At 41.2% G+C, this 22239-nt stretch overlaps 2 protein-coding genes across 2 annotated transcripts in view; both read right to left on the bottom strand.

The window, feature by feature from the left end:
• T265_10925 (hypothetical protein) overlaps positions 1 to 20155 on the bottom strand; it is a gene marked incomplete at both ends in the record, with an annotated part of 43258 nt that extends 23103 nt beyond the window's left edge. The window contains 2 exons of the mRNA XM_009177441.1: positions 15385 to 15616; positions 20063 to 20155. Of these exons, the coding sequence (XP_009175705.1) occupies positions 15385 to 15616; positions 20063 to 20155 (325 nt within the window). The remainder of the gene's footprint in view (positions 1 to 15384; positions 15617 to 20062) is intronic.
• A 647-nt stretch (positions 20156 to 20802) lies between these two features.
• On the bottom strand, positions 20803 to 22158 carry T265_10924 (hypothetical protein; the record flags this gene model as incomplete). The annotated part of the gene is made up of 1 exon (XM_009177440.1): positions 20803 to 22158. The coding sequence occupies one exon, from the start codon at positions 22156 to 22158 to the stop codon at positions 20803 to 20805; it is 1356 nt and encodes a 451-aa protein (XP_009175704.1).
• Between the last annotated feature and the right edge of the window lie 81 nt (positions 22159 to 22239).

The raw sequence follows: 22239 nt of genomic DNA, 5'->3' as shown, positions 1-22239 counted from the left end.
ATCATTCTGGTGAGTCAGCACAAAGTGGGAGGAGCACTGAACCAGGGTTTCGCTCTTATTAGTGCTCAGCAGCAGTGTTTATCCAATGGTCGTGCTGGATTTCGAAGTCCGCACCTCTGGCATGTGAGGCGAACAACCATACCAGCACACGCTGGACTCGTCTGGACCTTCACCTCTGGACAGGTGGGCATGTTCGCGTTTGAGTGATATCGACGCCTCAAACAATGACCGATCGATTATCATATTGATACGAGCGTTCTTTAACTTGGTTTCCCTCGAACCGCAAGACTGGACGTATCCTGATGCACCAACCAATAAATGTGTGAGGTCATACCTGTGTAACGGTGATACTACTGATCGGGAAGCACGCGAGTAGTGTGTGTTGTTCGTAGAATTTCGCTTTGCGTCGATTGAAAAAGGGAATTTTGTTGAAGAATTCGCGAGGCCACTTTGTAACATTTGTTTGGATTTGACTGACGAATGATTAGAGTCAATGAATCTCCAGGAAGACTCGTTCGGGAGAAGACCTGTGTCCGGTTTTTGTAACTAAGATGCAGATTAGAGTTTTGCTTCCCTGTTCAATGGTCTGTAACCAATCAGTTGGCATTTCCGGATAAATAACTCCGCAGCGAAGGCCTTCTTCCTTTCACCTGTAGTAGAAATTCAGTAAAGTCAGTGGGTTAATCAGGCAATTGGGATTGCTGCTTACACTCAAACGGTTGTGATGAAGCAGAATTCATTTCAGGGTTCTAATTTGGACACAAGAAGCACAATATTTCGCTTGCCATCTACTAAGTCTTTTCCAGTTAGTCACAAAAAGCTCTGCTTCTGTACAGAGTGCTAGAAACCATCGTATTTATTGGGAATTCGACTGATACAGGAATGCTATAACATTGACCGAGCTTTTTATCTTCAGCTCGCTTCGCACCCATGTCACAATGTTCGATAAATAACACTAAACACAAGGCCTAAGTAAAATAACTAATAAATCCTGGTAGGACATAATTTAGAATAGCGAACGTGAAACCGCATAAAAGTGAAAATGTGATTAAGCATTTTTTGCACCAGAAAACTGGCTAAACCAGACTAATAACAAGATGTACCATTAGTGAAATTCTTCTCCTTTGGCAATCAGGCGAACAGCTGGCGGTGTTAATTGTGCTTGTTAGGACAACTGCATTTTAGAAGATTTAGCTGCCAGAATATTTCGTTTGATCAAAACAAGCATTTTTGGAGGCATCTAACCTTAACATTTCTGCAAAAACTTAGCTGTCAAGAAGTGACACACCTGTGGTCTTATTGTTCCAAAATGGAAAGAAATTCTTAGGTGTTATCAGTAACGAGCAAAAACGAATCAAGGAACAGTCCCATCACTGAAATTCTGCAGTAAAATCGCACAGTGGAAATCCGTTTGTACAAGAGATATCCAAATCCATCTTGATAACAGCGCAATTAGTTGGTTCAAACAGTGACAGTTCCAATGATCAAAGGCTAAACAAAAGGTGATTCCATTTCTTATGTACCTGCTATTTTAGAAATAATTTTTTGCACCGTACCTGTCTGCAGGTTATGCCTATCGTCTCACCAAAGCCATTCTACACTTGCGTTAAAACTTGGTAGATCCACTTGACCATTGTCGATACAGAAAACTAATCCTTGCATGAAAATGAAATGGAATTTTCGTCGGAAGCCTCAGCTCACAGACCCTTGCTACATACAGGAATCCACACACTGACTTTACCGATCGCGTCTGTTTGAAATCAATGTATAGGAGGTCACTGCATGGCGGGTAAAACAATGGTTGCCCGAGAACTTGTACTGCATGTGTGAATAACCAAACAATGCAACAGGTCGAATTCGCTCAACATGGGTTTGCGATTTATCACCTCTGGTTGAAATCTGGACAACAGTGAACGAAATGGCAAACAAAAGTCATCTGATATTCAAACATTTTTGCCGAACCCCGTCAGCGTGATCCAAATTCGGGCCGCAAAGTGTGGAACTATAATTCGTGTCATTATGGAATTCAAATGCTTTTGTGGGTTGGTGGTCTTGCTGACAAGTCTTTTATTTTCTGGATGGCTGCATCTGAACTATTAAAAATATGGGTTATACCCACGTATGTAATTTTCACATTCAAAATAGTTGACATAATTCTTACGAAGGGAGAATATTTCTTGAATTTATATGTATACTTGTGTAGAACCAGTATAAGGTACGGTCTTGTTAACTTCGAAAGTTCCGTAGATGCGCTTCAAAAGCGTGATGGTTTGTACGAAAATTTTTGTTGTTTGCGTTATTTAGCAACTTCAACCCCACCCTATGATACGATACAACATACTACAGTGGAAAAAACCAGTCTTCTTATCGAACGCAGTTTAGTGGGTCAAAATAAGACGAACGCGAATGTGATCTACTGAAGAGTATGAAAAGACGGCTGGGTTCAGTGAACGTATCCAACACTGGAAAGTAATATTACATGCACTAAACAATTGGAGAATCCAGAGAATCCTCCGAAAGAAAGTCCAACGATCCGTAAATCTGAATGAGTGATATATTCAGCTAGGCTATTTTATATCTAATACACCGCTTAGTTCATCATTGATTTTTATAGTCCCTCATGCGCACAGCAATTTTATGCTGAACCAATCGACTGCCTAGTGCACAAACTTGTAACTAGCACAGAAAGAACTGAGATGAGGCCGGAAGCTGCATGTAGGAACCACTGACAATGCTCGACAAAAAGTGCATCCTGCGAGCAAAACAGTAAACGACCAACAATACATGTTGGACAGGTTCGGATGCTAACATCTGGTGTGGAACAGCCAACGGACGTTAACAAAGCTGAACTTATACACCAAGTGTTACGCCGAAACTAAGCGCACTTTGCCGAGGGCCCAAATTTAATTCCACTGTTAGTTAGCGAGTTATCTAGGTCTTCCAAAGGGTACGTGTTTATTCAGCTAGCTTCACTAACGTAATGTAGGATTTCAGAGCCCGAACCGAGTGCAGTCGGAGTACAGCGCTTCAGACAACCTCAGGTTTTGAGCATGGTTGACTAATCTCCAACTGGATGAGTAATTTTGACACGGAGCTTGTTGAGCTGCAATTTAACTTAAATGCCTTACTAGCTTTGGCTGGTACGGACCAGCTGATTTATCCTGCACAGTGCACCCTAATTGACGTGGCGAGCCATCCCCATCAATCGATATAGTCCTGCTCGACACTTTTACTCCAGAATTTTGGCTTTCAAATAGTCGATGAGAATAAGTAAATAAAAATTAGGTGATCATTACGGTAATCTAGAAAAACAGCGCGTCCTCTTCGTTTGCGCTGAGCGTCGGAATCCATTAGAATTGATGTTTCCGGACCTAACCAAAAAATCTGCAGAGAGCTTTTTGCGGATTCTAGGGCAGAGCCAATCTTAAAACGTGTATGTATGTGTATCAGCTTATTAACCCTGTACAGTTATCACAGAAACCATGGGGAAAGCTTCGTTCAAAGATTTCATTGGTTTTTTTCAGATCTCCCTTGAACCTATAAAGGAAGCAAATCTTCCGGGTGTTGGCGTAGCGGAATTAGTAGTGAGATTATGCCAAAAAAACTTGTAATTTCTCCACTGTCAGAACCGTGCTGGTCATCGGTAAATCCGCTTTTACAGGATGCATTCAGTCCTATTACGTATCCCCGTTAAAGTGACAGTTGACTTTGTTCTCAAGCTTAAGTTTTACGGGTAATTATGTATTAGTAGAGTGTGTAAGGTTTCTCCAACTGATGAAATGGATCGTAAGATAGTAAAATTGCTGCCTAATTAACGAAATTTCCTGAGGGATTAGAGGTATATTGCAAAAAAATGAGCAACATTGATCTTTTTGAGGAATTCGATGCAAGATTGGGGCACTGTCTATAAGATTAACCACCAAAAAGGATGTGAAATTTAACAGTGCTAAAAAGGGTTAGTTCCCTGGGAAAGCTGATCAAAATAGCCAGCACTATTTCACGAGGGTTCACTACTGAGTTTGATTTATTGACTTAAATTAACGCACATTTGCTAGTGGGCAAAATGATAGGATAGTAGATGCTTTAGATAATCTGAGGCATTGGGGGCAGTAAAGTTAGCTGATCTTGTCGTTTATACTGAATGAAAATAACTGTCATTGTAGTCTCTCAAGAAGCTTGATCGGTCAGTTAAATGCTGCGCGACAGGTTGGACTTTTTCGTGTCTACTTTTGAATGCTAAGAGCCACTTCACTTGTGAGCATGGAGTGCCTCAGCAATGCGTGGAACGTAGGGGCTTATCATTTTCAAATTATCGGAACCGATTGCAATTTGAACGCGATTTCTCAATAGCTTATTACAGTCTGTTATACTTTCTTCCATTTTCCCTTCTACGTCGAAGCTGACTCCTGTTCGGTAGAATACTACTACGCACCTTGCGGAAGTAGTAGATTTTGTTCATTATCATAACACCAACACATTAGTTCCGACTTTATTATAAGGTCTTTTTGATTGCGAATATCATTCATGGACTAAGTGTCTTTCCAGAAGAATATCTTTGGTATGTGCAATGTTTTTTAACAGTTGTGTTTTGCACTAGTTGATCATGTGACCCGGTGTTTGGCTGCTGCACTTGGGTATGCAAATTATGGAATCAGACATGTCTCTTGTTTTTGTGATCCATACTTGTGTGTGCAAAAACTGGGACACAGCGATAGCGTTTTCGTCATCGTCAGAGTTAAAACAGCACTCGATGTGTTGTTAACATAACACTCAAATTGTCCAGGAAACTGCGATTGATTGGCTGTTTGTAAAGTGTTTCATAATATTTTCTTGTTTTTCTCCGCTGGCTGGTTTGAATCCACAACGTCGATAAAGTTTCCGAAGGATACCCCTTTTGGTTTGGACATTAGCGGACCCTAGATAACAGGTCTATAAGTCTGGGCATCTCATCACAACGACACACTTTCGAGTCTTATATAACATGAATATAAAATCTTTCAATACAATTTTGATAGTTGTTAGTACGTGCTTAACTAGTTAAGAAATTTCCCTCCGACGACTACCAACGCGTCTGTTGGTAAAACTCAAGTGACAAAAAAACCATGCATATCACCGAATTATTGTGTGCTGTAGAAACTAATGTAGTATATTTGGGTTTTAGGACTTCCACGGAGCACTGGCCATGAAACGGAAGCTGTTAAAGCAGTTGAAATGTATACAGCAATTAACCTGGTAGTATGTTGCGAGTTTGATAATTCAAAAGAATAATTACCCCTTGCTATGGTAAACTTGTAGTGCATTGCCTTTTCAAAACTGCAGATTCTGCCCCAAAATAAATGGAGGGTAACGTCGTTTAATAATATTGTGGGAGAAGGTTATCTTGGGTAGACAGACTTGATTCACATCACCACTGACTGTGGCTAGAACAAACAGAAGCCTTGCGGGCTAATGGGATCCGAATGTATGGTTACTTTACGTTCATTTTGTCTCATACAACAATTCCATCCGTACCTAAACAATCCTGGTATAATTTCAGTTTTGGTTTTCCTGTTTTTTTCAGTAATTTGTGCATCTGAAACTACCATCTGATGACAGGTTTTCGTGACAAGTGTTGGGGTGGATGATGTCTCTCACGAATTCATGCAAATGGCATCCATTTCGCTTGCACTCTTTATGGCACTTTGCCACGTTTCTGGGACTTGATATTTGATCGTGCATTCTTGTAATCTAGGAAAGCCTACATGTGAACATTTCGATCAACATGACTGGGTATGTTTGTAGAAACAACAACATAAAAACTTGCAACATCTATTGGGCTGAATGGTACTTTACCGTCTGTCCCCCCTGCTCACACACACTGTATAATGGTTTAACAACCGGTGACATGGCAGATACAGTAAACCATTTGGTCACCAAACATCTTTTGAAAATTCCTTGGGACGAGGAGACACTCCGTGATAAATATTACCAAGCTGTAAAGACACTATTTTTAATTTTAACAAAGAAAAAACCTTGTGGGTATTTTGTGTCTGGCCAAAAGGCTGTAGACCAGTCATAGGTTCAACATCAGATAACCTGAGGTTGTCTCAATTGAGCCCGAAAACAGTCAGGTGGCAGCTGCAGTAGTCAGTGAAACTAGCAGCCACAACAGATACTTATAGTGATTTATGGTCAAGCAAATGAAAAGTCGCGTTAAAAACTAAAAAAGTGAACCATCTTGAATGTTGCTTCTGAATTGTGCACATACGTCATAGAAATGTGAAACATTTTTTAAACGGGCTTCTTGGTCGTTAAGATCACCTATTCGCATAGTATTGCCGCATGACCAGAAATTTAATGTAGTCACTCGCATCGGTGGCTGTTAGTGCACATACGTCATACAAATGTGAAACATTTTAAACGGACTTCTTGGTCGTTAAGATCACCGATTCGCATAGTATTGCCGCATAACCAGAAACTTAATGTAGTCACTCGCATCGGTGGCTGTTCCCATATTCACTGCATTTGCTGACGTGATTTTGTTCCAAAGATCCACCTGACCTCATCGTCGATGCACTAGTGATGGCGCAACTTTGACCACCGTTTTCACAATTCAGTGTGCCGTCTCACATATCTTTCGACTCTTATCAGAGTAGTTTGAACGCTGATGTAAAATGCCAGCCGTTTGGAAAACATAAGTGCTACTAGGAGGAAGAGGGACTTGAGCCACATTATGGCTCATGTTGGTGGAGCATTTGCAATATCACTCCAACAAACTAGACTAAAAGCCTTCTGAGATATTCTTTATGATACTTACAAGTGTTTGGCGTCAAATCGATTGAGCTGAGTGCAAAAACTGAGAGTGAGCAAGTTGAATTAAATTCAGATCTTGATCGTTTCATGAAAGATTGTATTGAAGCGTGGTCAAGTAATTGTGTACATTGTTCACTTACAGTTTTCCTACGAACGGACCACGCATCTACGATGGATAACAAAATCCATGTCCACTTGGAGTCCATATGAGATAACGCAAGAGCGGCTGGTTCTCTTTGGTGGAATTCAACCTGAGAGCCTTTGAGGATATCGACGGCGCTTGCGGCAACGCCAGCTACAAGGCATTATGGGTGACTACTATGATTCCTTTTTTCGTCTAGTAAAACTAACATCAAACTGCATGCAGACTGCACGGCTAACAAAGATCCGCCTTAGCATCCCACCACATCTGGAGGTGTTTCAGAGACCCATCAATAGTAAGGCCTCTTTCTCAAAACTCTCTGATGAACAGTAAGTCTCAGGCAAAGGCAAGAATCTTCTGTAAAATTGTGGGTTGCAACTGATCTCATACTACTTCACACCTGGCAAACTTTCCTCTCCTTAGTGGTTTTATGATGTTCACCTCCTGCGGTGCATAAAAACGGTTGACTTATAAATGCCTCCTCCTAAAACACGGTGCAAAATATGAAAGGGTGAACAAACTGTCAGGCTATCTTGGACTAGGCGCCTGTGGCACGTTTATTTGGAGTATGGCAAACGAACTATTCGGTGCACCCACTGAACACTGATCTTTCCAAATTCTTCCCAAATCCGCCAAACTAATGTTCTTTTGCTTAAATCTTCCCTCTTATTTCTCATTTCTAAGAAGGTAAATCTTCATCAAAAGAGAAAATTAATATACTTAGGCAGGTTGTTGGTTTAAATTAACACTCCATGGGTCTGCATTCAAGTTCTCCATATGTCCTAAAGCACAGAAGGCTAACTAATCTATCTTTCCGATTAAAAAAATCAGACCCTTCAGGTCTGTATTGAATGCCACCACTCCCAACCTGAATAGCTCTCCAAAGTGTGTTCCAGTCTTCGCTTGCTGATTCCGTTTATCTATAAAAATTCCGCGCTCATTATTAAGACCTACATTTGGATCCCTGTTCCACTAGACTACTTTCTTTTTCTGGAACTTTTTGAATCCTGGGCAATTACTGACACCGATGACTTACAGCATGTTTATAATACGCGAACGTTTGTCCAAAACTATGAACGTGAAATTTAAATGGTTGACCCAGAGGCTTTGTACGCATTAAAGTATGAGATAACCCTTGATAACCCATCAATCTATGATATACAGGCTCTTGTCTTTAATTGGACTGATAGTTCCTCAACGGATATATTTTTTTCAATTTAGTACTTCCTTCCATGGTTGCCACATTGGGACTTAAGCATGCTGTATGTCAGTTTGCTGCTTCATTCCCTGAAGTTCTTCCTCCTTTTCACATAAGCCCAATCTAAAAATCACACTTCTTCCTACAACGGTAAACTGTTGTCACCCATTCGTGCACTGACCAAGTCAAACTAGAAAAGGTAAGCATTACTGCTTACTATGTGATGCTCATCATTTTTATCTCCCTAGTCTGATAGCGACCAAAACAATTTTTTCTATGGCTTCCCTACTTATCACATCTCCTTCCAGTAATCTTTGATTCACTTCCAGTTATCACTTTAAGGTTAAAATCACAAGTTAGCTTTTCTGCTCATTATCCATTACAGGATCACATCATTCTAAAGAATCTTTACTATGTAGGTTTTAACCGGCTTCCTAATTTGTTTAGTATTTCAAGACTCTAAATGTACATTACCCTCCAAAATGATATTCGTAAAACGTATTTGTTCTCCATAATATATTGTACAGAAACAGTAAATTTTCAGGAAATCTGTGAGAATGTACGCTGAATTTCACCACCTATTCAACCCCTCACAGTTGTTCACAAGTTATTCTAGCTTGTGACTACGCACATAAATTTGTCCGAACTATTGATGGACCAGGCGAGATGCAGTCAGCACATTACGTATGGTTGACAGACATTAATATACGTAATCCTGTCTAGCATCGAATAAATGTAATCAAGTTGGTAGTTACGCCTGTATTTTACTTACAAAAAGAACCCAGTAAATCGTCGGCTGTGGATAATAAAACATACGGTAGCTTTGTAGCCAAAAGTGCGTCCCATTTGGACTTTGCATGTTGCCCGGTCACTAATGGGCATTCATGTCAACATTTATGCATGAATGTCAACTAGAAATTCCCTCACGAGATAGCGCCTAATGCACAGTATCCATAACACTTTGTTCCTGTTGAACTGCAAAATGCCCAATACCCGAATGATACAATTTAGATAGGTAGGATTCTAAATACAGGCTATTCGCATTGCCAGTGCATATAGATTTGTGAAAATGCGCGCAAAGTATACGGAGTGTTCTTAGTTAAATATTATTACATATTCAAAGTTTCGGTGCCTGCTTCTACAAGTTGTTCACACCCTAACTTTGTGAATTGGCTGATAAAGTCGCCTTCTTTGACCAAAAGGCAATGACATTATCACTAGTACTATCAATCGCTTTTGAACAATAGGCATAAACGTTTCCAGATAAACATTGAGACTATTACCCGTCACGTATGTGAGTGGTGGAAGCTACTGGGTCGATGAAAAATCTAAATAATCATGATAGGTATACTCATTGACGTTTTTCGGTTCCTATTTTAGCTAACCAACCTGCAATTTTAGCTATCCAGTACAATTGCACTAGCCATCCAGCAAACACACAAACTGACTGTCTAGTATTGCGTATACTGTAGTCTTTGTGCCGACAATAATAATGGATAAAGCAAGTATCTATCAGTCCGGTTACTGTGGCTGATTTATTTCCGCAAAACCAGCCAACTTCCAACCTCTACGCAAACCATGGCAGATACTTCATCACAACAAATTAGTCTCCCGAATAGTACTCTTAAAAACGAGGCATTTCCGAGGAAAACTATTCCCCTACATTCTGCCACGCTAACTTGTCTAAGTATTTGTTTTGCAGTTTTCGCCTTTGATGCTCCCCTCATTGATCGAATGACGAGTCAAATGCAACTGTTTGTTTAAAGCAAAAATCATTGCGATAATGCAAACAAATTGTACTCGTGAGCCTCTGAAAGGTAAAATGTCTGCTTGATATTGAAAGACTTTGAACAAAAGCTACTTTAACGTTAATTCGTCTGAAAAACGCCCATACACCATGAACTTTATAATCCATGGATCGCGAAAGCGCTTGCGCAGTGTTTGAAACACGAGCGGTTTGTTTATGCTAAGCGACATCATTTGAATCGTTTTGGATTTATTGAGGTGCTTTGGGAAGGCCAGGCGAATTAGATGGCATCTAAAATGCGGTAGTAGTGTAGGGGAAAATTAACTTGAAACCTACGAGCAACGCACATGACCATGCGGACGACAAATCGGCAGATAAACAGGGTAATCTCGCATGACCATGCGGACGAAGTGGACACAAAATCATCAGACAAATCGGCAGATAAACAGGGTAATCTTGTCCCCTTCTTAATTAATGCCCACTAAATCAATAAGCAGAAACTTCAACGCTACAGATTCCAGTGTTTTCATCACAATTATGCAACTGGTGGGACATACTGGAAAATAATTTGATAGTCCTCACCCCGTCCATGGTGGTCTATCACTTAACTTAACTTGCTGATCATGCTCTGGTATTTAAAGTTCTCTAACCTATACTACCGTCCTCCCGCCAGCGATTTACACAATAGCGTTTCCATCAAATCAATCCTCAGCGAGACAGAACAGACAGTCGTACTACAGACTTTATGGTATGTAGGAGAATTCATTTTTTACACCAGGAAACTTTGTCGTATATAGTCAGATCTACTGGCCCCTGAGATCTCATGGAAAGCATTCGTCTGTCACCCTTTTGGTTAATTATTAAACCCCATTTTTATGTCAAGTATTTTACGTTCACTAATACAAAATGGTGATTTTGGAAAGAGTACTGGAATCCCTAGGCCCTAAATTAACCGGCCCGTAAACATATGGCAACTTATGGCTCTCTAAAAGCTTGTCTATCCCTATTAATCAACTTCAATGAATTCGGGCTCTGTAAATATCCAAGTAGCAATGGTACTTATGTCATCAGATTATGTGAATAAATACAGGTGAGAAGGAAAATGCTACGTTTGCCAGCTATCACGCCGTGAGGATTTCTAACACTGTAGAGTTGTTCATGAATAAAAGTATTTTGATGGACTCAGTTGTGAAGGTGAAATTGAGTGTGCGCGTGTGTCCATGAATGATCTCAACTTCGAACTGAACGGATGTGTGAAAAGCGACTGTCACATTCCCCTGGGACGGATTGTCCAGTAACCGACGCAGGTGGATAGCAAAGCCTACGGACTGAGAACTGGTAATTTACCCGGATATTTGAACATAACTAACTTAGCATTTCAAGGTCTGATTTGAGTTTGACAGTCATTTTAGAACAAGTGGTTTATTGCCTCAGATGAGCATTTCAGCTATTCGCGAAGTCACAACAAACGGTGAACTGGTATATAATATGAGTAGGAAACATTTAAGGGGGAGCATATCGCGAGAAACGAGTAACTGTCACCAATATTCTTGCTGACAAAATCTGTTACTGAACAATGTGTTTACACAAATTCACTCGTTATTAACTCTTTAGTGCAATCTGCTCACAGATTCCAATTATCCCTGTCTAATTACAAATAAAATGTACAATGGAGGGACATGATACATAATTGCACAAATTTGGTGATCCATTGGGTGCTTAGAATGAGAAGTTCTAGAACAAATCCACGACTGAACTAAAGCCAGTTATCAGCCGGTTTTTTCCGCATCTCTGCTAATCTGTTATCATTCGATATACAGAAAAACTTACGGTAAACTTTGTAAACGGTATGACGAACTCACGTTTGTTCAATCCCCATCTATGGAATTATTATCAGTTCTGTTTAAACAGAGCAAAAAAATGCGTTCCACTATGCATCAATCCACAAAAATTTGTGGTCGTAATCGACTGTTGATTATGTTTTGCCTCATTCACCAGGACTGAAGTCACGTCTTGTCAGCCACAATCCACAGCAATAATATTTGCACTCCAAAAAATGAAATATTCGTTGTGTTTTTGTGTTTATCTGGCATATGCTCGGAGGATAACAATACACCTCTAACACAAACCATTCCATTCAGTTTCCACTGTTAACTTTACTTCATGGGAACACTGGCATATCACCGGAGCTTACAACATGAAACAAAATACCAAAATCTGTTACCATGCAAGAGGCCTGATTTTTCGCTAGTTAATTGCAGTTCCCTTCTTCCCTGTTAGTAAGTATGTGTCCTGTACGAAAGTGTTACTGTGGCAGATGGTTACGAGTACTTTCTGCGAATTGGTCATACTGCTAGGGCAGATGAAGACGTATCGGACGATTTTCGTTGATTCACAAAAATGATTACTTGCACATAGAACCATAAATGCGGGACGATGTGTATGAGAGGTGACCAAGACATTTTTTGGCAAACGTTTGCCTTTTTCGCAGTCATACCAGCCTCTAATAACTTATGTAGTTGGTCAAGTGCGTCACGTATGTATTGAACTGCTTTTCCATGTGGCCATAATTAGCCGATGATATCATGCTTTTCTTTATTGTCCATTAGGTTCAATAAGAGGACTTGCGGTTTCGAAATAATCCCCAGGTTAATTGCGAGATAATGAAAAAACGAAAAGGGGACACTTTAACCTTGAAAACTAGGAGCTTAGAGAGGTTGCGAGACAGGCTATCCATTTGGTCTTATATTTTTAGCAACTTGATTAGTTAATTGGTATATGCCACCTAAGCGAAAAGCAGTATTTGATACATAACAACCAAAAGTATGGTTTCGGGAACGAATATCTACGAAATTCCATTCTTCTAAAATTTGTTTGATCTATCTGTTAGTTTTCGCCCAATCGTACCTTTTGAGCAAACGCTGTTAGGCTTGTCAGTGGCGCAAGAAGATGTGAGCATTTCAAATAATATTGCACCCTATCATAAGAGCCCGGATATGCCAAGGGACCGATGAGTGCACTAAAGCTCCTTCATCCCGATGGAGCTTCATTGACAAGGCACATTTAAAAAGGATGGGAAGTCCAGTCCTACTGCTGATCAACCACTCGTAACCGGAGGCTCAATTGTTCAAACTATTAAACGGGGGTGTGTTGGCTTCGGGACTTCGCAGTTTCATAAGTCGCGCACTGCTAATGATCCCAGTCAGCACGAAACAGCTGGGCAGTACCTCCAGGCTTTTTGAAATAGAATCGCCTCACTTGCGGGACAAAATCTCCATTAAAATTTTCGGATCTCTTCCAATGGTAACGTATGAATTTGCCAGTTTGACGACTCTCAGCAGTTAGAATTAGCGGACAGTCTCCTTCCGTCAGCTGTACTAGCAGACATCACTAGAAGTTGATTCAAGTTCAAGGTTGCTCGATAGGTGGTTGGGAATCATAAAGTTACATCCGCTCTACTTCAGCGCATCTTCAAAGAAACTTCTACTTTTGGACTTGGTGAATAACCCATTTGCCGATTATACTAGAAAATATAGGCTAGCGTTGGCGTAAAGAGTTAAACCTGGGCTATTTTTTAATAAACTGTTGAAAACATGAGTGGTCGTATCTGGTCGACGATTTTACAACATTCTCAACTCGCAGAGTTCAATCATTGAGCCAGCCATCGAGGTCCACAACGAATAATTATGATAACTAGTGAGGATTCCCTCAGATTCATCCGTTTATAATGTTGTCACAAGTCAACGGAAAGAATTAAGATAGCAACTGGAGAACCCAATCTAGAAGTACTTTTTGGGAGTCCAAACCATATGGGTCCAGAGATAGATAACCACAAAGGACAATAGGCCAGTGTGATTCTTCATGGTATCTGAAACAACTAGAAAAATATTTCACTTCCGCACCATGGATAGTAGTATGCTAGGTCAAGTTCCGATGTTGGTTGACAGGGAGGAGAAGATGTCCGGTCCTTTTGAGAACTTTTAATTAGGTATATGTGGGGAGCTGTAATCCTGAGCGATATTTCAATATACGATATATGTTCTGGCTGGTGATATGTTTTCTGGCTTACAGCGTAGCAAGTTTAAGAATACTCATGATGCGGGCCTTCTGAAAGCAAACTAAGTTTTAGTTGACTACCGTGGTAAAAGGTAAAGTTATCCGACGGCATTAGCAAAAAATTAACCATAAGCAGCTTTTGAAATGGTGAAGTTTCTTACTGGATAACGAACGACGACTTCGTCATAAGATTTGGGTGACATCTCAAGATTCGCAACAAAGTTGGGACATTGCGCGAAACTACATAACCTCGTGGAGTAAATACCATGGTCACACATAATAATTTCAGATTTTTTACGAAACCATTTTCTAAACATATTTTTGTATTTCTTGAGAAACAGTAAATCACTACCTATTATGAAAAAAACGTACAAGAGCGAATCCTTGTGCTTGAGCTGAAAACAAGATTTTGACTACGATGCCCACTAAATGTTGTCACATCGCTTCCTCTAACTTGGAAAATACACCCATTTATCGTTCATTATATCGTAAGCTTAGCTTTTATTTTGGAAAACAGGAATTAAAGTTTTGGCTTTAGTTTTTGTTTCTTTAGTTGAAAATCGCTTCGTTGAGAAAATTAGTCTAGAACTGTCACCGGAAACATGTACCGTTGGGGCAGTCAAACGCATCCGGAAAAATTGAAAATTGGTCCTATTATGGAACAAGGAAGTTTAATATTCCTTAAGAGCAAAGAAGAGTTGATGTTAAGCTTGAAGTGTGCAACTTGTTTCATGCTGCCAATCGTAAGTAAATAAGGTTGAAATATCGATTCATTTGCGTGTGAACCGCAGAACCAAAGTGCTGCAGCTTAACAATGCTGGCGAAAAATGAGAGTCCAGTTCGTGACTGTGGGTCCGATGAGCGTGTTGCATTTTCAGCATTATGTTCGTCTGCAAGAAATTATATGAAATATGCATTTGATTAAACGCGTCTACACTGTTTGGATTAAGACGTTGACGATGCTAAAGCTGCGGGACTAATAAACGTGCTACCCACCTCGACATTCTTATTGAGTGAGTCCACATAATGTTGGCAACCGATTATTCCCAATTTTATTGAAACAAGACTTAAGCTGTTTTAATTTGCTGTTAAGGAACCAACTAAGTGCCGAATAAGTTACGGCAAGCGTATGGCATTTAATTGGGAGCACTGCAGAGATGATCACCGTCACCGTATGGATTGTAGAACTTGAAACATGTTCGTAGTATAAACGATCGTCAATGCTTGACCTGATTGTCAACAGCGGTTTATCAACTGGTCATTTAGGCATTAAAGTTAATCCGCACACTGACATGAGTAAACCACTGGTGCTACCTATGAAAAGAAGAAGTCCTTTGCTGAGGAGTTCCATCGCGGCGGCCCAGTCCATCTTCCAAGATCCCCTTCTGGCCGCATCCTGGGCCACCTTCGCCCGGCCCCTGAGGAGGGTCTTTAGCGCCGCTAACTTACCCCGGTCGGTATCCATACCAGCAGCCTCCGCGTAGTTCGACACGCCGGCCGACCGCCAGGAGGCTATGAGGCAGTTCAAGGCGGCCAGGATGGCACCCGGATCTGACCCGACCGTGTTCTTCAACGGCCTGCAGCAGTTGTTGGATCGCGCTTTGCCGACGCTGGACGGAGTGTCGCGACGCCAGTTGCTGTCCGACCAGTTCGTCGAAGGTTTGCAGCCGGCGCTTGGTGCCTAGTTGAGGTTGGCACGAGCAACTGGCCAGTTGACTGTGTAGGAGCTACTGCGTCTGACTCGGGAGCTACCCGAGGCACCACTGGCCACGTTGCAGTCTCAGGAGAAGAGGAATGATTCATCATTGCAGGAACTGCAGACCAGAGTTGACCAACTCGCCGAACAGCTGGCAGCCGTGAAGACGGATTTGCGGAGGCACGCTCGAACCAGCTGGTGCTACATGTGTGGCAAGACTGGCCACTGGAAGAATCAGTGTCCCCGTACCCGATCACTTGTACAAAATAAAACTTTAGTGTACTCCTCTTTTCCGATGTGGGTCACGATTAGCGCACTGACACAAGCTACCATACAAGTCATTGTCGAGGTAGACAGGAAAAAGGAGTTATGTTTGATTGGTACAGGAGCAGGCGTATCGCTGAGGAAAAGAGTGAACCAAGCTGAACGCAGACCGTGCGCGCTAGCCGTCAGAGCTGAAGACTGACGGATGGTCAACGCACTCGATACGCCTAGGCGACAAGTCCGTGCAGCATGCGTTCCTGATCAACCCAGACGTAGAACAGACAAACTGCCCCACCGCCTCCACCACCTTTACACCTATAGTGTGCGGAATGAACCCGACGTAAAATCACCGAGTGCCATATTTAGAGGGACCAGTGGCATAAATGAGATGACAAAATAATAGGCCCCCACTTTGGTCCTCTGACACCAAGTCACCGAAATCATTCGCCACAGGACAATCATATTTCAAAGAATGAAACGTTCGTCAGAAATATCGCCATAACGAGTCTGATTGACCCACCCAGTTTTTTCTCTGGTAATGTTGTGAAGTGAGATTTCCTCAGTGAGCTGACGATATCCCCTCAACTTGTGCCAGAGCGTTAGCGAACCAATAGTTAACCCCTGCGAACAGGTCAGCAGTGGGCCCAAATTTTTATACCTATTTCTATAATACAAAAGTCACAACAAATTATTGCTGGTGGCCAATTTCGGCCAAGGATTCAGAAGTTAGGCAGCTGATTTGCGATACCAAATCAGCGATTTGTTCACTGAACTTTGCATCTGAAGTGCGAAGTTTTGTCCTTATTGGACAATATATAATTAATGAGCTGTTTGTCAGGCATTAGCCATGACATTTACATTGCTGTTTTTTTCGAGTTAAGAAGAAAGGTTTGCAATCCAGTCAAAAGAATAAATACGTGCAAATTTCATTGACATAAAGTAAGTTCATTATAAGAGACCAAATGTTTCGTGAACATCTCTAAGTGTATTCAAGACCGGAGCAGGGGCATACCTCTCTAACTGGCCGGGGGATAAATTTCTAGTCCCGGAATCTATGTTTGCAGGTTCTAACGTTGCTTGGTGCAGTATCTTCATCAGCCACATGATAACCATTAGAAAAGCTTATTTAAAAGCTGAAAAATAAGTTTGTCTTCAAAAATAGAACTACCTGCTAATGTCACATTTTCTGGGAATTTATAAGACCCAACACCCCAACCCACAATTTGCTCGACTACCTATAATTTCCGCATAAAAATTCCACGTACATAAAGGATGGATATATGAAGCAAAACACTCATGCCTCTGCATTTTGGGGAGCATCTGATACTGTATGATCCCCAATTTGCGAATTTTCCGTAAGACAACTGGACCTACGTTGCTGCCTAAAACGGTTGGAATTTGAAGTTGCTGAAGTCACTGTTATTTCAAAAATACCTCCCTTTTTGATGTCATTGCTGAATTAGGAATAGTTAAAACACTACCTACTTTACATTATCCCTTTCGGACCCCAAGTTCTGCAGGATGAGACTTTTTGCCATGAGAGACGGCAAGCAGCCTTGCTAGAGTTGCTCCGGTTTACTGTATGGTGCTATGTTGTGCTGTATATAAGTACATTTTGTGCTTCGCTACAGGTACGTTAACATCTTATTATTAACGACTACCAGTCGGCCTGAGTTCAGCCTGAGTGTTCATGTGCTTTTTATTGTCCCGTAGGCTACATATCTCGAGTTAATCGCCCCATCGTAACCTTGCTTCCCAACTGGTCAGTGCGTAAACAATTCGAAACACAACACGATAAGCGTACACTCTCATGGGAGAGTAAACATTTCTTGCGCCAGAAAGTGGGACAAACAACAGGCACTTAAATTAGCGGTTTCAGAAACAACAAAACAGGTGAGAGCCAGTAGGAAACAAAACCAGACATGTGTGCTTCACCAATACAGTTTGTTGATGCACAGCCTAAGAATGCGCGACTTACGTTCTTTAGGTTGTTTTCGAAAAATGGTATATTTGATTCTCGGAGGAAGTAGTAGTGGCTAACTATGAACAACATCAGAAAGCGGAATCTTGCACTCGTAAATTTTTCACAGCACAGGATATTAAATTCTCAGTTGGAAAACTAAGAGTTTCTGACGGGTACCACAGTGGATGTCACAGATTTGTTGAGCATCTTCAGCAGTACGTGCCTCACGAAACTCATGATTTTGAATCCGCGAACGTCCGGCCATAGGGTGAATAATTAACTGTTCGACCTCAAGCGGTTGGTAAGTAGTGTGACTGGTTCCCACTTAGGATAGATTACCGCTCATTGTTTACATCACGCGGTCACGTAGTGTCTGGCTCCTCGAGTAAAGAACGGTTAGACAACGGGACTAAACTCCGACTAAAAATTAAAAAGTTTCCCTTTGCTACGTTCAACGCTCACTAAGCATCAAGCTGAAATTTGTTCTCTTTCGACCAAAAAGTTGCATCCGCAACAGGGCGAAAACATTCAACCTGACAATGGCGAGTTCCGCGCAGTTGTGTTGAGGACATTTTATCAATGTTGGATGTCAGGAACAACAACGCACCTGCGGCAGCAACGCTTCGCCTCAGGTTTAGTCGACTGAATACAGCAAACCTTCACCCATTCATCACAAAATATATTTTTTAATCATTTCCAAAAATGGAGAAGCACTTCCAGGTTTTTCCAGCATTGTCTGAACTTCATCGGTGCATTTAAAGAACAAAGCCACTGCAAAATCAGGGCCATATGCCACCAAGCCCGCAGGCGATCTATAGGACAACAGTCTGCGCCGACCCTGATTTAACCGGATTTTGGTGTGGTCAGCGCAGATTGTTTCAGCGCACAATCTAGTTAAAAAGCCCAACAAGGTGAAAAAAATAAAAAACTGAGACCTTTTTGCCTCACAGCGTTCCACAATCAGATTCTCGCATAAGTCTTAACTGAGATTGCGAATTTAACACTTTGCAGTGTCGCAATATGGGAATCTTCCGAATTAGTGTAATGTCTGCGTTATAATTCTAACATTCTACATCTACCATCGTATTTGAGGATTACTGCCACTTAAACCCCATTTAAGCTTTCATTTTTCGAAGATAGCGTCGAAAAGATGCAGAGCTATTTCTGCCGCATGATGTTTCTTCAGGGGAGATCAATAAAAAAAACCGCGTTGAACGCTTTCTGCAGACTGGGTCAATGACTTTTGTTGAACTGATTCCTTTCAAACAAATTGTACGAGGATGTAGCGAAATGTTTCTTTCTGTTTTGAATGAATGTCCAGACTTTGCACTGCTATTAGAAATTACATATGCAACAACACAGCTAATTAATGACGGGTCATTTCCTAAGCAGCGTAGAATTGTCATAACCAAAATGCAGTTTTTGACCAATCAGGATAAAATGGGCAAAGGTACACGACCGTAAATCTAATTCGGAGCATGCTTTCCGATCTATTTTTGAAAATTTTGACAACTTTTCGGACCTTTTTAATAACCCGCCATTCTGTATACACTATGTGAGGAGACTGAGAAGAAAAAATCTGGCAAGTGACTCGATCGCTGGTTTACAAGCCATGATTAAGACCCACATAACCGCATACGAGTATTGTATATCCTCTGGTTTGTTTCTTTGTCATACGGCGTTGTTTAGAATGATAGCATCATTTAGTCAGCTAGAGTATTTTACTGTACAAAATGGAGGTTCCTGCGTGCTACGCTAAACACAAATAAAACTTTTCGTTCTTTGTTGGGGCACTCTTCCACCGACTGTGTTGTAAACTGAATCCTTCCTAACAAAACTGTTCTGTTGATGAGAATCTCTCACTAGGGTCCTAGTTCAGGATAAAGTAGGTGAATAAAAAATGGTGGATGACATAGGAAGTGCAGCGAACTCATCTCTAGAGAGGTTTTTGTTAATGAATTCCTCGATTGTTTGAAGGCATTTTTTGCGAACTAAACTTATCGGTGGTTCTAAATGCGTTTTGTATGAGATCCATCAAGAGCGTGGTATTTGGTTAAGTCTGTAGTCTAAGCTGTCGCATCTGAAAATGTGGTAAACTCGGGTTTGGTTTTCCTCACTGGGCGTTTCACGACCCATAATTCGAAGTTCTGTTGTCACCCCTTATTTTGACTGATTTAAGATAATTAGATTAGGAAAGTAATCACCGTAACAAATATGCGGACGGGTAGGACAGGTACTCGGACGTATTCTCCTGGTGAGTATACAGGCAGTTGGATACAAACATTCTGCAATTTCATGAAAAATCTGATAAATAACAAACCGGCGGTCTGCACTTTTACTGGATGTTCACTGCAAACGTGAGATTGGTGTGTGTACGTTTTTGCCGCCAGCAATCCAAGAGATCTAGCTGTAGAAGAGAGCATCTGGTATATATATATATATATATATACTTCTCGTAGACAAATTGTTTTTGAACTCCAGTAATACCTTAACTTGTAGCCACTATATGCTTCCATGTTCAGTTAGGCGACTCTCATCACAGTCCCAGTTTACTCGAAGGAATAAACAAGGCCCTTTTCTTTCGGCAAGGTATGAGGAGGGGATGCAAAGAAATGGAAAAAGTATCTTGTCATGTTGTCACCGCAAACCACGCGATAAATATTCATCACTGAAATAGGTACTCATGACGGTGAATGGTGACGTCCGTGGTAAAATATTGGAAGAACATGAATAAACTGCTGAACTTGAAGGTCGGTCCGTCTAATGTCAGTACAATAGATCAACGGTGAAATGGGATTCGACAAGCAACTGCCAGTCGAAAAACGTCTTCACTTTCAGCATTACTGGACGAAGAAGATATAAAAGAAGAATTCAGAGTAATTCAATAATGATATACCTCATGAAACAACAGAAAAGTTTTAAAACAGTTTCGAAGAATTGTGGACTATTCAAGGTCGAGTTTAATGGATACTGCTTCGGAAACTGGCAAGGAGCTTGAATTGACAGCCTGAGCACTCGTGTCTGAAGTTGTCTTGGTGACAACTGGGCGTTCCGATTGCCGCTTTGTACACGATTTGCAAAATAGTTGTTTGCATGCGATTCGGAACTGTTTTAACGTGAGGATGAATATGAAGAAGTTGCAAACGGAGTCAATCGCAACTAGGGTGTTTCCAGCCTGGTTGATGTTGATACCTTCCTGGCTGTCTCTGATAATAACCTCTGCAACTTCTAATATTGTGGCGATACAGTTGAACAGCTCCAATAGCAAAAATACCAACACGATTGTAACCACAACACGAGTGGCACGAATTTGACTTTTTTGGCGTCTTTTCATGGCGTCTAGTTGTACGGACTGGACCGATGTAGCTCCATCCCTGGAAATGCTCTCATCGAAGAGGTGTTCGATTTCACGCCTCCAAGGTTTCAGTCGACACACGATTATTATCGTGAAAATAAATATCAGGATCCACACAATTATGCCCTGAACTGGAAAGAAGAATAATGCATCAAACATTGTTCTTGTTTGTCTGTCCATGAAAAAATGTTCTGACCACAGTGCATATTTTTTTAGTGCCTTGTCATAGCAAAGTAGACCAACCATGTCTGTGTGTTTAATGTACGCCAGGATTACGGCGGCAGCCACAACCAGGGAAAAGGCAATCATAAACTTACGACGGCTCCGGAGAACACGCTGTCGTCCTTTTGCTCCAAGGGGCCAAAGCACAACCTCTGCTCTTGCAATGGTAATCAGCAGCACACACCAGTTCCTACATAAGATGCCAACGTCTGCAAAGAAGAATATCAGATTTTGTAACACAGAAACTGTCTGGATAGTGAGTTTTGTGCTTGTGTTAGTAATCGTATGGTTTCCGATGATCGTTAATAAATCAAACAGTAATTTTGATAGGGTAAACACACACTCGCACAAACTAAGCAACAACAGACTCAGAGTAACCGAATTCTTGGGGGCTCCAGAAGCTCGACTGCTCAATATGGTCTGACTTGAGGGTTGGCTGCTTTCCTTCTTGCCAGTAGAGTCTGAAACTGTCGCTTGCGAAACAATGTTACGTAGATTGAGGAAGCATCCATTTTCACTTGCACAAAATATCATGAGTGCAAGAAGGTTGAGGATGAACCCCACGGCTGAAAATGTGATAGATCCGACGAGGCTAAGGTCCAGTGGGACAGCGTCGTTTTTCCCGTACATATTGAGGTGCTTACTGGGTGAACAGTCACCTAAATATTTCACATGGTGGTAGAATGCAAAACTGAATATCAGCGACTGGTTCGAATCGGACATTTCGAATGTTCAAATTATTGGGAATTGAGGTAAAATACAACACTGGCCTCCATGCAACAACAAAACGCTTTAATGAGGTGT

The sequence above is a fragment of the Opisthorchis viverrini genome, assembly GCF_000715545.1.
Source record: "Opisthorchis viverrini unplaced genomic scaffold opera_v5_421, whole genome shotgun sequence".
Taxonomy (NCBI): domain Eukaryota; kingdom Metazoa; phylum Platyhelminthes; class Trematoda; order Opisthorchiida; family Opisthorchiidae; genus Opisthorchis; species Opisthorchis viverrini.
The sequence above is the reverse complement of the archived record's forward strand: the minus strand, read 5'-3'. Positions and strand labels throughout refer to the sequence as shown.